Genomic DNA, 17374 nt, shown 5'->3' with positions numbered 1-17374 from the left:
AAAATTTTTAATAAAATTTGTGTGGTTTTGCTCACTAAAGATACATAATAGCTTAAAGGCAAAATATAAAATAATTTAACAAGTACAATCTGTTTCAGAATTGGGTCCAGAAAAGGAATGTGCAGCTCTACCTTTTATTGTTCTCTTTGAATCCTAGTAATATATGCATACATAATTTTTCTATATTCACAGTTGTAGCATAAATACAATTTTATTTAAACTTTGCATTCTTATTTAACATTATAGAATAAGCAGATTGGGATTTTTACCCTTTTTGTTTGGCTTCAAAATCTTTTATAAATAAAATTGCCTGCTTTAAATACTAGTATTTTGGGGGTAGATATGTTAGAATGAAAATGTACACTTAATTTCACTCCCTTCTGGAACCAACTAAAACTACAGTAAAGAGGTTCTTTTTAAAGTACTAAGCCCTCAAAGAAAGGGAGAAATAAAAAACAAGTAGAGGGGGTAACACAAAAACATTTTAGAACCTGTGAAGAAAAACAAGCAGTAACTCACTTAGCAAAATTTTGAAATCTAAATCCAGAATTGGAAAGACAAGAACTAACCAGTTTGCTCTTTGGGATCTTCAAAATGTTTAGGATTTGTTGTCATCAGGATTTCTAACCCTCTTTCCCATCCCACATTATGGTAACTACCCCTTCCCATCTAAGCAGAAGACTGTATTTATTCTCTGGAGAGACTGAAAATATAAGATTGGTAGACTAAGGACATCAGACTAAGTTGAAGTAAGAGGTACCAGAGTACTATTCTGAAAATAGATAAAGTGAAGGTAAATATGCCAAATTACCCCATTTGTCCTCCAGAACATAAAGATACTGGGGTTTCTCTACAAAAGAGGCATCTTCAGGGACTCCTGCAGTCAGCAAGACCACTCATACTTATAGCTCCTAATTAATTTTTAAATCTCAATTCTTAATCAATGGCAGACAACTAGAGAGGTGAAGACAGCCTCTGAAATGGAAGATGCTGAAATGAACAGGAAAAAGTAACTTGGAGGAAACAGAAACTATGCAGGGTGGGGGAAATAAACTAATATCCTCAGATAAATGAGAAAAATTCTGTAAGCATGAGACTAATAGTTTAGAAAACTAAAGTTTCCTATTAGTTTAGAAAACCAAAAAAGCTGGAACATTAAAAATACAACAGCTAAAATGAAAGAGAGTAAAATGAGTAAAAGAAGTATTTACAGAAGTAAAGCAAAAAACAGATGAAAATAGAAGAGAAAATGTAGATAGAAGATCAAAGCAAGAGTTCTAGAAAGAGGTAAACAGGAGGAAATTGCCAAATAACTCAGATATCACAGAACTGAAGTGTGTGTTTCTCCAGATTGGAAGGGTCTGTCAAATGCTTAGTCTAGTGGATGAAGATAATTCCCCAGACCATTGCACATCGATATGAAACTTTTGTGTAATGGGGACAAAGAGTACCTTTTACAGACTTCCAGAGAGAGGGAAAAAAACTTGAATACAAAAGACTGGGAATCAGTAGACATCAGATGTCTCAAAACAACACTGGTAGAAGATGGAGTATTGCCTTCAAAAATTTGAGGAAAGATTATTCCCAATATAGAATTCTGTACCCAAACTGTCAATCAAGTGTGAGGTTATAATAATGACACTGTCAAACATGAATGTCTCAGAAAACTGGTACCCTACATACCTTTCCTCTGGAAGCCACTGGAAGATAGATGTATTGCACCAAAACAAGGGATATAAATAAGACTATATAAATAAGATTATGTAGGAATCAGGAAGAGTGTCTAACATAGGAAGAAGGTAGGATTCATCAAGATAATGATAAAAATTCCAGGCTGTTAGTTGTGTCCTACAAACATTGACAGCAACCAATCTAGATTGGATTTGGTCAGAATTCTTTGAGAAAAACTTGTAAGTAAATTGACAGGATATCTGATGTAGCAAAAGAAGTTGAGAAAAGAATTGGAGAAAATGAAATGGATTCTGGTTGTATTTTGGAGGTAGATTGATAGACCTTAGTAATTCATTGGATGTATAGTTGAGTGAGAAGAAGTGAGCAGTCATTCCCAGGTTTCTGCCTGCATGGCAGGTAGATAGATGGTACACGTATTTACCAAATTAAGGAAGTCTGGAGGAAGAAGACTTCAGGGTAGTATCAAAAGTCCATTTTAGACATAGAGTTTGGATGCTAGGCAGATACTCCAATGGAAATGTTAAACGGCCAGTTAAGTAAGTAGAGTGGAGTCCAGGAGAGGGGTAGAGATGTGATTGTATAAGCATCAACATACGGGTGCTGTTTTGATGTCGTGGGTGAGAACTAGATTGTTTAGTGTGAGCATAGGGACCAAAAAGGTGAGAGAACAAAGGATCAAGTCTCAAGGAACAAGAATTTATAGAGGTCTGGGGGAAAAGAGGAGCAAGCAGAGTACAGAGTGTAGAGGTGACCAAAACTAATTTGAGGTGGGTTTAGAAATGCATGTGAGTTGAGAAACTAGAGAGAGTGTGTGTAGACAATGTGTCAAGAAACTTGTTTGTGAAAGTGAACAGATTAGATGGTAGTTGAATAAAAGTAGAGAGAAGGTGTTTATTTTTAATACTGCTTTTTTATGTGAGAAATATTAAAGCATATTTAAATGCTAATGATGAGGCCCTAGAGTGAAGAGGAGAGGCTGGAGATAGTAAAGAGGCAGGAGGGAATGAGACCCCAAATACACATGAGAAATTGGCCTTTGATAGAAGGTATGTCAGGAATAGAGCGAAAGCATACCACTTTGATGGCATAAAGATAAGTCACCAGTAATTCAGCCATGTAAAATGTAGTCTGTTATGAGTAATTTTTCTTCTTTGACTAAAAGCCTTGAAACTATGAATTTATAACAGTAATTTTACTGTTGCTGTGGTTACCTATATGTCATGCTACTAAACATTTTTTTTTATAGCCTCGAATATAATTGGGTCAGAACATTTTCTTTAAAGCCTTAGACATTTTTCCCCTTCAGGGGCATTTTTAAAAGACAGATTTGATTGTTCCTGTATTTGAAGAGTGTTTGTATTTATGAGTAATGGTACAAAATGACCAAGTATTGAAAGTAGTCGAAAACAAATTCTGGACTTAATTTTGTTTGCTTACTCTAAATTTTCCTCCAATTTTTTTTTGCAGAGTCAAGTAAAGAGCAGTTTGCCAGTACAAACATTGCTGAAGAGCTGGTAAAACTCTTTAAGAAACAAATAGAACATGATAAGAGGGAAATGGTTTTTGAAGTTCTTGCTCCATTGGCAGAAAATGGTGAGAAAATAAATATACCTCTTGATTTTTGATAATGTAGGCTCCTTCCATTTTTTTCTAATATTATTTAATTGCCATCTCTTAATATCAAAATCCTTCTTTGTTTTATTAATGATGTGATAAGTTTTATTTTGTTTATCTCTAACTTCAGCTGCATTATTACTTCATAACTATATCTATATTGGCCAAAGCTACTTCCCAAGTTTTTTGATTTTTAAATCCTGGCAAAGTTGGTTTTGCAGCTTACACATTCTCATGCCAATCTGGAAAAGGCAGCTGAGAGGCTAAACTCCACTTATGTATCCTCGCAGGGCAGAGGGGATAAAAGTTGGAGTACTAGACCTGCTAACCCTTGTGGTTAATTACTCCTGTCTTTGGGCAAAAAAATCTTAGGGGATACATCCTAGGAATAAGAGAGAACCAGCTTAAACAAACTATCCCATATAAATAATTTTTCAAATACAGTGTCTAGCACATAATCAAAGAGGACCAGACACATGAGGAGACAAGACATTGTAAGCAAGAATCAGCACAAAGAACAGGCAACATCAAATCTCCAGATACTAGAATTATTAGACATTGATTTGAAACAGGTATGCTTATTATGTTCAAAGAATTTTAAGCAACCTTCAAAATTTTAGAAAGAAACTATAAAAAGTGACAAAGTAGATTTGAAAAAGAAACAATTAGAAATTCCTGAATTGAAAAATACCACAAAAGTTAAGAACCTAATGGATGAGTTTACCAATGGGTTAAATATAGTTGAGTTTGAGAACCAGTGAGCTGGAAAATAGATTGGAAGGAAATCCAGAAAGAAATATAGAGAAAAAAAGAACCAGTATACATAAAAGAACATCAGGGGTACAGAGCATAAAGTGGGAAGGCCTCATATACATTTTTTGGGGTCCCAGAAAACGGGGAGGTTGGAGGGCAGAAGCAATGATTGAAGAAATTTTGGCAGAGCATTACCGGAAATTATGAAAGCTATCAAAGGTTCAAGAAACCCAATGAATTTAAAATATGATAAAAAGAAATATACATTTAGATACATATTGAAATTACCAAAAAAAAAAAAAAAACCAATGACAAAAATCTTAAAAGAGCCAGGAGAAAAACAGATTACCTGAAAAGAGGCAAAAGTTTGACAGCTGATTTCTCAACAGCAACAGTGGAAGCCAGATGACAAACATCTTGTATGTGCTGAAAGAAAATAAGTACCACCTAAAATTCTAAACCCAGTGAAAATACCCTTCAAGACTGAAAGCAAAATATATTTTCAGATTAAAAACTGAGAAAGTTCACCACTAATATACCCTCAGTAAAAGGAATTATAAAAGATGTTTGTTAGATAAAAGAAAAATGATACCCTCCCCTTGCCCCCCTAAAAAAAAAGGAAACAGATTCCAGAGGGAAGGTTATAGATGCAAGGGAGGAGAAAGAGCAAAAAACAAGTAAATATATAGGTAAATCTCATGGGCATTGAATGTATAAAATAATAAAAATAATTCGTGTTATGTTTAAAGTATATAGGTATATAATTTAAAATATACCACAAAATGAGTATATAAATCTGGAGGGAAGTAAGAGTATTATCTGGAAGAAAGTACTATTAGGCTCTGATTAATAAGTGATTTTAATTTTTAAGGTGAACCAAAATAATTTTTAAAACCAATGTGTAACTACCAAACTAATAGAAGGATTTCTGGGAAGATTTTTTTTTTACTGCTCCATCAATCCAAAATAATAGAATAATGGAGAGATAAGGGGACATGGAGTAAGAGGTACAAATAGGACAGAAAAACTATACTAGATTTATGGTACAGTATTTCAGTAAGAACAATAAATGTATATGGCCTAAGTGCTTTAATTAAAAGACCAATTATCCACTGAATATTTAAAAACCAACTATACTTTAAACAAGCAACACTTCTTAAATATAAGGAGATTCTAAAGGTTGAGATTAAAAAGACTAAAAACAATACTATTCAAACCTAAAACAGGCTGAGGTAGTCATCTTAATGTCAGATAAAGTAGACTTTAATGTTAAAAGACTTGCTAGAGATAAAAAAAAGGTGACTTTATTGTGATGAAAAGTTCAATTCACCTGGAAGGTATAAAAAATTATTCATTATCCTAAAATATATAAAGCAAAAATATTCAGTACTATGAGGAGAAACAGACAAATTCACAAAAATCATGGGTGATTTTAATACCTTTCAGTAATTTATAGAACAAACATAAAAAAACAGGGATATAGAAAATGTGAGCAACGTGTAAGAAAATTGATTTAATGGACATTTTAGAACACTGCACCCAGCTTCAGAGCCCCTTCCTCTCAAGTACATATGAAGCATTTAGAAGATGTATACTTATTGTGGAAAAAGTTTCCACAAATTTCACAGGATTGCAGTCTTAGAGTATGAATTACGTAGTAACTAAACTAAAATCCATATATGTATGTATGTATGTATTAAGAAATATGCTTCAGATGCCTCAGAGGTCAAAGAAGAATCATGGTGGAAATTAGAAGTTTTTTTTAAACAAATGAAAATACTATCTCAAACCTTATGTGATGCAGATAAAGTCATTTAGAAGGTTTCTGTTTTGTTTTGTTTTTTGTTTTGCTTTAAATGAATATATTAGAAAAGGAAAAAAGCTAAAATCAATGAACTCAGTAATAATTGCTGGAATTGAAGGGGGAAAAACATAAATTAAACCCAAAGAAAGTAGAAGGAAGGAAATATAAAGAACTGAAATTAATAAAATAGAAAATACATAATGCAGTACAAGCCTATATTTGCTAATGTTGAATCTGAAAAGATGTCATAAAACTAGTAAATCCCTAGTAAGATTAATCAGGATAAAAAGAGAAGGCACAAATAACCAAAATCAAGAAAGCAGAAGTGAGCTGGAAAGAGAAAGAAAAATGCCATATGACATCTTTTATATGAAGAATCTAAAAAATAATAACAATAATAATAATGACACAAATGAACTAATAATTATTTTGATTTCTTGAATATGTGTAAGCACATTGACTGTCCTTTATGATTGGATTACCGCATTCTGTTGATTCTTATTTTGCAGTCGGCTTTATTCCTTTGATAACTATGTAAGTTTAAAAAGCTAAAGATCTGATCTCTCCTGAGAAATAATAACTAGTACATATATGAAAACTAAAAAAAAGTGCTGTGTACTAAATATATGTATTTACATGCAATATAATGTGTATGTGCAGCCGAACTGTAGTAATTCTACATAATAAAACTGGGGAAAAAAAGAGGAAAAAAAAGAAAGCTGAGATCTCACTACAAATCTTACAGATGTTAGGAGAATATTATGAAAAATTGATGCCAATACATTTTAAAGCAAGAAATAGAAAAGCTGAGTAATCTTAAATTGTTTCAGGGAATAGGAAAAGCAAATATGCTCACCAATTTGTTGTATGAGGCTAATAAAATACCAACAAAGACAATACAAGAATAAAAATTAAAGGTCAGTCTCACCATGAACGTAGATCCAAAATTCCCATAAACTTTTAGCAAACAAAATCCAATAATATATTTAAAAATTAACTATCATACCAAATTGGATTTATTTTGGAAAAGTAAAGCAGTTCCAAATGCAATGAATATAGTTTATCACATTAAGACTTAGTAAAAGGAATCATGTAATCTTGTCATATTCAGAAAAAACATTTATTAAGGTTAACCATCCATCATAATTTTTAAAAACTCTTTGCAAACCAGCACTGGAAGAAAATGAAAAGTATACATAACTAGAAGCCTGTAGAAAATGTCATACTCAGTAGTAATACAAAAAGCACTTCCTTTTAAGATTTGGGCATAAGAAGGGTCATCCCCATTTTCATTCCTTATTGTATTGTAGGAACTATCTGATGCATAAAGTAAAAAAGAAAGATAGATGAGATATAGGAAAGAAATAAATATAACTAACATTATTCATAGGTGATATGATTGTGTTAAAAATCCAAAAGAATATAGGTAAGTTTTTTAAAATTAGAACTTGGTTGGGTTGCTAGCCAAAACAAATAAAAAATTTAAAAACTCAAAGCATTATATTTTTACATACAATCAAAACAGTTAAAAAATACATTTTAAAAAATACTTGTTTACCATGGTATAAAAAATGGAATACTTAAGAATGGACTAATAAGACATGTATAAGATCTCTGGCAGGAAACTGTAGAAAATCATCAAGGCAAATTAAGGTCTAAATAAATTGAAAGCTGTATCACTTTCATAGATTGGAAACCTCAGTTTTGTAATGATGTTATATCTCCTCATACTGATCTGTAGACTCATTGCAGTTCTCACCAAAAGACCAAGAATAGCGAAGATATTATGAAAGAGAACAAGACAGCAGAACTGGTTTTATGGCATAACAATAATAAAATTGTATTCTGATAGAAGTGTAGTATTTAAATGACACTGTGGTATTGGTTCAAAGATGGACAATAAGGCTAGTGGAACCGGATGGCTCAGAAACAAGTGGGTGTATTAATAAAGATGTTTATTTTATTAGAAAAAAAGATGTCACTGCGAAACTGTAGGGAAAGAACAGTCTTTAATAAGCAGTGCGGGGAATGGAAAAAAATACTACTGGACACACATACAAAGTCCCACTTTACACTATATTAAAAATCTCATTTCAGATAGATTATTGACCTAAATGTGAAAGTTAAAACCAGAAAGATATCTTAAAACATGAGATCATTATGGCCTTGGAGTACAGAAAGTTTTCTTAAGTCATAGAAAGCTCTAACAATAAAGGGAAAATGGATAATTTGGTTATTTTAAAAGTAAAAACTTCCGTTCCTCAAGGGATACCATTAAGAGTGAAAAGCATGACGGTAGGTGAGAAGATACAACACATGTGACCATCAGAGGGCTCATGTGTACAATATAGTTTTTAAAAATCCCACAAATCATTAAGAAAAAGTAGAAAACCCAGTGGGAAAATGTGCAAATGATTTGAGAAGGCACTTGACAAAAGATAAAATCCAAATGGCTGATAAGCACATACAGATATGCTCAGCTTATTAAAAATCAGGGAATGCAAAATAAGACCACAAAAAAATACCACTGTATTTCATCAGAAATTGATAATACCAATTGTTGATGAAGGCATGGAACAGTGGAAACTCTTTAGGTGCTGGTGGGAGTATAAATTGGCACAGTTTGGAGGACAGTACTGAGTTGGAGACAGCCTGTTCCCTGTGATCCAACAATTTCACTGTTAGGTGTGTACCCAGAAACAAGCACATGTGCACCAGGAGCCATTACAAGAATGCTTATAACAGCATTATTTATAATAACGAAAAATTGGAAACAACTCATACCCATTTACAGTAAGATAAATAAATCATAGTATATTCATATCATGGAAAAAAATAATACAGTTATGAGAAGGGATGAAGACAGCCATCACCCAAGAGTGTAGATGAATCTTAGAAACGTATTAAAAGGAAAAAGTCAGCACTGAAAAATACATATTATAAGATTCCATTTGTGTAAAATTCAAGAAAAGCTAAAGTTACACTGTAGTTTTTAGGAATGGTTGTTTGATGAAACAGTGAAAGTATGGATGTGATTACCATAAAAGTCAGGGTAGTGATTTGAAAGGGGTGAGGGAGGGATTTGTGATAGGAAAAATGAATGTATGAAGGGGCTTCCTTGTTGGCGATGAATTTCTTGATCTAAGTGGCAGTTACATGGTTATTTGCTTAATAATAATTGATTAAGTGTAATGTATACTTAATGTATTTGTCTGCTTTTGTGGGATTTTTTTCATCATTTAGAAAAGTTTTTAAAATATGTATACATACGCAGTCATATACACATATATCTATATGTGTATGTATGTACATGTACATACATATATATATATGCAAACAGTGGTGATAAAGATAGATGTCCTTTGGCAGAATGGTATAGATAAATGTGTGCTGGGCTGTCTGCCTTGCTAATCCTTTTTAATATGGCAATTTAAGCCTCCCACAAATATGTGTGATTATAGTCCAAGTGTGAGAGGAGAGATCTGTAAACTTTAATTTTGACACATTTAAATTTTCTAAATGCCTTGGATCTTATTCTTTAGGGAGAAATTTATTTTTCATCTCATTTGGCGATTTGGCCAAATAGGAAATTTTTATTGTGACCTTGAGTCAATTTTATGCCAGAGAATGACCTGTAACCTTTCTTGCAGTATTTTATAATAAAAGGGTTTTTATTTTTTTATTTCTGTTTTCACCTTCACCACCTTCACTTCTGTTTTATAACTGTGCAGTGGATTGAATGATACCTGTAAAACTTTGTTTCTGAACTATCCTTAGCATATCATCCTTGGTTTTCCTTATATGCAATGGAGAGTGATTCCAACATTTAAATTGGGATTTGTATAATTCAAGGTTTTTTGTATTTTTAAGGCTGTTTCATCGTGGCTTTCAATTCTAGTCGCCACACATTTCTAGTTCTATCATTCTGTAACCAAGGAAACGCCCTACTTTCAGCATGGCAGAGTGCAAGTGTACCTTTTAAAAAAAATATTCCAGGTTGACTATTCTGTGTATTCTGAAATAATATTCTAAAGAAGATCAGTAGTCCTGGTGATAGAAAGAAAAGCTGAATTTTTACACATAAAAATTGTCCGAAAGAAAAAGTCTCAGGAATTAGATAACAAGCCTAAATTGTCATTGCTGTAGATGTGTGCATATACAGCTTAGGGAAACCAAAGACTAAAATAAAATCCAACTTAAAAATAAAATTTAAATTAGAAATACATTGGCTACACAGAAATTTTTTAAGGTCAGTTGATCAGCATTTATCTTAAGCAGTATCAAATACACCCAAAACATTTAAGTAGGCCAATTTAGATTAAAATACAAAAGTGAATGAGGTAGAATATTTGGGGGAGACAGATACAGATGTGAATATAAAATCTGCAATGAAGTAAGTTCTATAATGAAAGAATATTTAAGATATTGAGGTGTAAACAATATTGATTTGATAGACGAGTAGAGTTTGCTATGAAGATAATGTTTTTAAATATAATTGGGGTTTAAATTCTGTCTTTAAAATTCCTTAGTTATCCATCAGAAAACTTGGAAGTTATTTTTTCTTTCAACATTTATTATGGGAATTTTAAAACCTGTTCAAATGTAGAAAGAATAATAGTATAATGAACCACCATGTAGCCATCACCAGAGAAAGCTTCAAATTAATGAAAAACTGAAGCCCTTTTTTAAGACATGACTTTTCAGTTTCAGAAAGTTACAGATTAATTAACTGCCCTTAAAAGATAACATTCATGCAAATATGAATATACATACTTGTGATAAACTTTGAAATTTACTCAAAGCTCTTTTCAGTAACTTTGTATTCAACAACTTTCTATAATTTTGTAAACTCTGTTAACTGGATATATTTTAACTTTATGTAACAGGTATGTGTGTTTTATTTTAAACAGTTTCAGATATTTTATATATTGTCTTTTAAACATAAGGGTACTATCTAGAAAAACATCAGAGTGATGTTACTTGCCTTCAGAGCTGAGAATCAATTTGTTTAGGTGCTGCCAGACATTGTGAAAGGTGACATAATTTCAAATGGAAAAATGAAGTAAAGCTTTGTGTATTTAAGCTGCAGTGTCAGATATTTCCTTTTCAAACTCAAATCTTCAAAGGTGTGTTATCTAAATCATGCACTTTCTTGGTGTTTTATAATTCTTCACTATGAATCATTTGCTTATACTAGAACTCCTGTTTCATCTCAAATTCTGTTTATTTTATTCACCTTATTCTTTAGATGCTATTAAACTACAGCTGGTTGAAGCAGGCCTGGTAGAATGTCTACTAGAGATTGTTCAGCAGAAAGTGGATAGTGACAAAGAAGAAGATATTGCTGAGCTCAAAACAGCTTCAGATCTAATGGTTTTATTACTTCTTGGAGGTGAGCTGTAATTTATGCTGACCAAAGAACATGGTTGTCATATTTTTTTTTAATTTATTGTCTCTTTTATAAATACGGTATTAGGCATTTTCTCATTTTACTATCACATTTAATCCCATTGATGTGATGATTTTGAAATCGTAAACACATCAGGAAGAGAACTAGGGATAATGAACCTGGAAAAGAGTAAATCTTCCAATATTTAAAGAGTTGTCATATAGAAGAGGACTTCAGCACCAAAGGACTATAAATAAGCTAGCTAGATGGCTACCTGGGGCTTAGACTAAACTCTTTTGTCCAGTCTCTTCTAAAAGTTTATTATAAAAAGAGTAATTACTTTTCCCTCTATGAATTATAGATTATACAGTATGTAATTTCCCAATTGGATCTTCAGTTAGGAATATGGATGTGTTACCCCTAATGATTTTCCTTATATCTGTTTGATTTACCTCCAGATGAATCCATGCAGAAATTATTTGAAGGAGGAAAAGGTAATGTGTTTCAAAAGGTACTGTCTTGGATTCCATCAAACAACCACCAGCTACAGCTTGCTGGAGCACTGGCAATTGCAAATTTTGCCAGAAATGGTAAGCGTGTCAGTTCAACCTTATTAAATCAGACATTCTATATTTTTAATTTTTGCTTTGCCATAACCTGGAACAGTTCAGAAGTGTACATAGTATTTGTGTGTGCTGCTAACTTGATTTTTCAGTAATCTGGAGTACTTACAGTAACTTTCCACACAAATTACTTACTTAATGCAGTTCAACTAAGTTCTGATAGTTTAAAGGTCATGAACAGTGATCATGAATTCAGGCCTTCTGAGTGCTCTGTCTTCAGAGATTAGTAAACTTGGGTCTCATTCTAACATACATCTGATCTGGGAGGATATGCTCTTTTGCTTGATGATTTTATTTTGGATTTAATAATCTGAGTAGTCTTTGTACAGTTACTGTGCCTCAATTTATACTTTTATGCCTACAAAATTTAAGTGTGGGTATCCTCCGATTTAGGACCGCATATTTACTTAAATAATATTTCAGAGTCACCAGGCCTCCGTGTATATTTCTTAAGTCTGACACTTCTGCTATTCATTCTAGAAACCTAACACTGTGTCTAGGAAATATGGGTTGTTTTGGTTTTTATTTGGTTTTATTTGAATATGAACTGTTGTTAAAGCATGTTATTCCATTATTCCTTCCTTCCTTTTGGGGACCATCATTAACCCCTCAATGATGAAATAAAGACTGGCAAAATATTGATAATTATTGAAGCTAAATGTAAGGTAAATAGTAGTTCATTATAATAATCTCTCTGTTTTATAAATGTTCCAAAAATTCTGTCTTTAAAAAAACAATTTAAACATCAGCCATGATAGCAAAATGTAGAGTACTGTCACTGTAACGTTGGCAGAACGCTGGCACACTTCACTATAAATGGAAACCGTTGCAGGATGTGTTAAGCATGTGGTTTCTACTTACTTATCTTCTGATATATTATCAGGATCTCAGCTAGAGATGTTTTTGGCCAATTTTCAGATTTTTAAAAAAATGTTATCTGTATTAAGAATCTTATAATCAGACTTCTTACTCAGTAAACAAACAAAACAAATCTATAAATCTGACGGGAGAAAGAGATGGAATTCATTTTATTTCCCTAATGTAGTTAATGGACAGGCATCCATATTAAAAAATATATAGAGAGATTTGTAAAGAGGGAAAAAAGTATTTTTTGTTGTTGTTGTTCAGATGGAAATTGTATCCATATGGTAGACAATGGAATTGTAGAAAAACTTATGGATTTACTGGACAGACATGTAGAAGATGGAAACGTAACTGTACAGCATGCAGCACTAAGTGCCCTCAGGAACCTAGCCATTCCAGGTAAGAGTTAAGAATGGGAGGCAGCTATGTAAGAAAAAAATCTGTTGTTCTGGGAAGTTATTTACTTTATGTTTGTGGACCTGCCCTGAACAAGAAAAGAAGAATCAGATGGAGATTTTTTGTTAAATAAATTTTCTGAGACTATACAGGCATAATCTTTGTTCAGATCATTCAAATATTTTATTACCTTTTGTGAATGCCTAGATTTTCATCATATTGTATATTTAAGCTTTTTCAAGCATCTTCAGTTGAGGTAAGATAATGGTATCAGTTAACAGAGTCCCATAAAGAATGACTTTTAAAGATTTTTTTTTCCCCACCAGCAGACGTACACTGTTTTAAAATAGCCCCAATGTGTCTTTTTGGATTACAAGGCTTTTCAATCATATCATCATGGGAAGTAACATAGGATATAGTCAAAACTATTCATTATTCTACTTTCTAAAGATAAATTTCTGATTAGGTGAAATAGTATACACTATATGAAAATGAAATCTGTAGGAAATCAGTTTGGTTCATGTAGCAGATTAGTATTATTTATTAATGTCTGTAGTCTCTGTTAACACAGTTGGGGCAAGGACTGAGGTAAAAAAAAACGTTTATTTAAGTTGAGGAATTGTGCTTTTTGTAAATAAGAAGGCAACATTGTCAGATTTCCTTACTTGTTTTATGATTAGATTTAAAAGCCGGTAAGTGTAATTTTGTATGTAGTGCTCCTGTAGACAAACAGGATACTTACCCCTGGTCCTCCCACCCCAATCCCATTCTTAAAATTTACAGAAAAGTAACAAGATTGGTTTTAAATAGAAAAATACAACATGAGGCCTTGATGATAATAAGACATTCAGTAAATGTGTATTGAATTGAATGATTATATCAATATAATTATATATTATATCAATGGTATTAGAATGCTAATACCATTTTAACCACGGTCTTTCTCTCTCTCTCCAGTTGTAAATAAAGCAAAGATGTTATCAGCTGGAGTCACAGAGGCAGTTTTGAAATTCCTTAAATCTGAAATGCCGCCGGTTCAGTTCAAACTTCTGGGAACACTGAGAATGTTAATAGATGCACAAGGTAAACAAAATGCTTTCCCAAGGTGCATTTTTGGTATAATAGTTTTAATGTGCCTCTAGTTGAAAAAAGATTTGTTTTTAGCTTTCAGAATTATGTCATCATAAAGATAAGTAGCTGGGGGTCAGGTATAGCTCAGTGGTAGAGTGCATGCTTAATATGCATGAGGTCCTGGGTTCAGTCCCCAGTACCTCCATTTAATTAATTAATTAAACCTAATTACCCCTCCCCCAATTTTTTAAACTTTTTTTATTGAGTTATAGTCATTTCACAATGTTGTGTCAAATTCCAGTGGAGAGCACAATTTTTCAGTTATACATGAACATACATATATTCATTGTCACATTTTTTTTTGTGCTGTGAGCTACTACAAGATCTTATATATATGTCCCTGTGCTATACAGTATAATCTTGTTTATCTATCCTCCATATGCCTGTCAGTATGTACAAATTCTAAAATCCCAGTCTGTCCCTTCCCACCCCCTGCTCCCTTGGCAACCACAAGTTTGTATTCTATGTCTATGAGTCTGTTTCTGTTTTGTATTTATGTTCTTTTCTTTTTTTTTTTTCCTCTTCTTTTTAGAGTCCACATATGAGCGATCTCATATGGTATTTTTCTTTCTCTTTCTGGCTTACTTCACTTAGAATGACATTCTCCAGGGACATCCATGTTGCTGCAAATGGCGTTATGTTGTTATCTTTATGGCTGAATAATATTCCATAGTATAAATATACCACATCTTCTTTATCCAGTCATCTGTTGATGGACATTTAGGCTGTTTCCATGTCTTGGCTATTGTAAATAGTGCTGCTATGAACATTGGAGTGCAGGTGTCTTTTTGAAGTAGGGTTCCTTCTAGATATATGCCCAGGAGCGGGATTTCTGGGTTATATGGTAAGTCTATTCCTAGTCTTTTGAGGAATCTCCATACTGTTTTCCACAGTGGCTGCACTAAACTGCATTCCCACCAGCAGTGTAGGAGGGTTCCCTTTTCTCCACAGCCTCTTCAGCATTTGTCATTTGTGGACTTTAGAATGATGGCCATTTTGCCTGGTGTGAGGTGATAACTCATTATAGTTTTGATTTGCATTTCTCTGATAATTAGTGATAATGAGCATTTTTTTCATGTGCCTACTGATCATTTATATGTCTTCCTTGGAGACTTGCTTGTTTAGGTCTTCTGCCCATTTTTGGATTGGATTGTTTGTTTTTTTTCTTATGTCATACGAGCTGCTTATATATTCTGGAGATAAAGCCTTTATCGGTTTCATCATTTGCAAAAATTTTCTCCCATTCCATAGGTTGTCGTTTTGTTTTACTTGTGGTTTCCTTTGCTGTGCAGAAGCTTGTAAGTTTAATTAGGTCCCACTTGTTTATTCTTGCTTTAGTTTCTACTGCTTGGGTAGACTGTCCTAGGAGAACATTTTTGAGATGTATGTCAGATAATGTTTTGCCTATATTTTCCCCTAGGAGGTTGATTGTATCTTGTCTTATGTTTAAGGCTTTGATCCATTTTGAGTTTATTTTTGTATATGGTATAAAGGAGTGTTCTAGCTTCATTGATTTATATGCTGCTGTCCAGTTTTCCCAACACCATTTACTAAAGAGACTGTCTTTATTCCATTGTATATTCTTGCCTCCTTTGTCGAATGTTTGTTAAAAAAAGAAGATAAGTAGCAAATAAAAGGCAATAGAGATTGGTTTTGGAACCCAGTTCATTAATTTCCATACTTGTTATAATTGACTTTAAATGGAAATTATATTGCATATCTCTTTATCAGTATATATAATTTGGTTTTAGTTTGATTTATTAGCAGTTCTTGAAGGGCTTTTATGTTTTAGCATTTTTTCCATACCCATTTTCAGCCTGTCTTCAAAATTACCAAGTTTCAATACAGTGATAGTCAAAATTGTGTAAAATTTGTTTTGCAAACAGGGAGATCATTTTTCTGTTTACAGCAACAGTAATGAAAATCACTCCTTGGAAATTAGTTATATTTATTTACTTCTTTCTGAATTCTAAACCTTTCTCTTTACTGATTCCTTAGAGTCCTTATAAAAACTCTTCATTATAGTTTGCCAGAGTACTAATGGACTGTCAGGCAGAACCAAACAAGTACAAAGTTGTTTGTTTTCGTATTTTGTATGAAAGTCCACAACTTGATAGAAAAAGCCCAATAGTTCATCAGAAACAGAATATTTGCAGTTCTTGCTTTAATAAAATTGTTATGTTTTTTAGACATGTAATTTTCCTTTACATCTTTACCAGTTATTTCAGTTGATTGCCTAGCAGTGATTCATTCCTTTGTGGTTTGCCTTCTTTTCTATAGCAGAAGCTGCTGAACAACTGGGAAAGAATTTTAAATTAGTGGAGCGTTTGGTGGAATGGTGTGAAGCCAAAGATCACGCTGGTGTGATGGGGGAATCAAACAGACTGCTCTCTGCCCTCATACGACACAGTAAATCAAAAGTAAGTCCCAGAGGAAACCGTTCACCATCAAACATTGCAGTGGCCTTTTCGGAAACCCAGTAACATAGACCTGTATCATAAGCTTACCTTTTTTATGTATTCATGTGTAAATACATTAATCCACAATTCTGAAAAAAATAATTGAAGATTGAACTTTTTAAAATTTAGTTCTACTCCGTAATAGACAAGAGGAACACTTTGGAATCAAAGCAGAGATGAGTTCAGATTATATCTCTGCTATTTACTTGGTCAAGTGTATTCATTTCTCAGTATCTTCACCTATGAAAATTGGGATGACACCTACATGAAAGTGCTGTGAGGATGATTCGGTGAGATCACATAGACAGAGTGCTCAGCTGCCGCTGGACACAGTGAGCACTCAGTCAGTGGAGGGTACTGTCGTTCTCCACCATTACCAGCATCTGTGTCAAGCATCTTCCGTGTGCCACGCTCTGACCCAGCAAGCCACAGATACTTAGAAATTAAATGATACCTGGATGGTAGATGATGCCCCAAACTCATAAAGTTGGATGAAATCCATTCTCTTGTCAGGGTCCAGCCTGGTATGTGTCTGGTACGTGGTAAATCACCTGTAAATTTTTGTTGAGGAAAGGAAGAAATGAATGAAAAAATGAACTATTTTAAGATCACAGTGGTGGGAACTCAGGCCAACAGTTCAGCAGCTGAA

At 33.1% G+C, this 17374-nt stretch overlaps 1 protein-coding gene and 1 non-coding gene across 8 annotated transcripts in view; both read left to right on the top strand.

Annotated features, from left to right (window-relative positions):
- RAP1GDS1 (Rap1 GTPase-GDP dissociation stimulator 1) overlaps positions 1–17374 on the top strand; it is a 125337-nt gene that overhangs the window by 93192 nt on the left and 14771 nt on the right. For 6 of the 7 annotated variants that reach the window (XM_072940160.1, XM_072940141.1, XM_072940156.1 and 3 more), the window contains 6 exons: positions 3160–3285; positions 11112–11255; positions 11711–11842; positions 13004–13138; positions 14093–14218; positions 16547–16686. In XM_072940160.1, coding sequence (XP_072796261.1) covers positions 3160–3285; positions 11112–11255; positions 11711–11842; positions 13004–13138; positions 14093–14218; positions 16547–16686 — 803 coding nt within the window. The remainder of the gene's footprint in view (positions 1–3159; positions 3286–11111; positions 11256–11710; positions 11843–13003; positions 13139–14092; positions 14219–16546; positions 16687–17374) is intronic. The other variant, XM_072940152.1, reaches the window with a different exon arrangement.
- On the top strand, positions 14336–14411 carry TRNAI-AAU (transfer RNA isoleucine (anticodon AAU)). The gene has a single exon. It is a non-coding gene; the product is annotated as a tRNA-Ile (tRNA).

The sequence above is a fragment of the Vicugna pacos genome, chromosome 2 (genome assembly GCF_048564905.1).
Source record: "Vicugna pacos chromosome 2, VicPac4, whole genome shotgun sequence".
Lineage (NCBI taxonomy): Eukaryota > Metazoa > Chordata > Mammalia > Artiodactyla > Camelidae > Vicugna > Vicugna pacos.
This window is presented reverse-complemented; position numbering and strand designations above follow the sequence as displayed.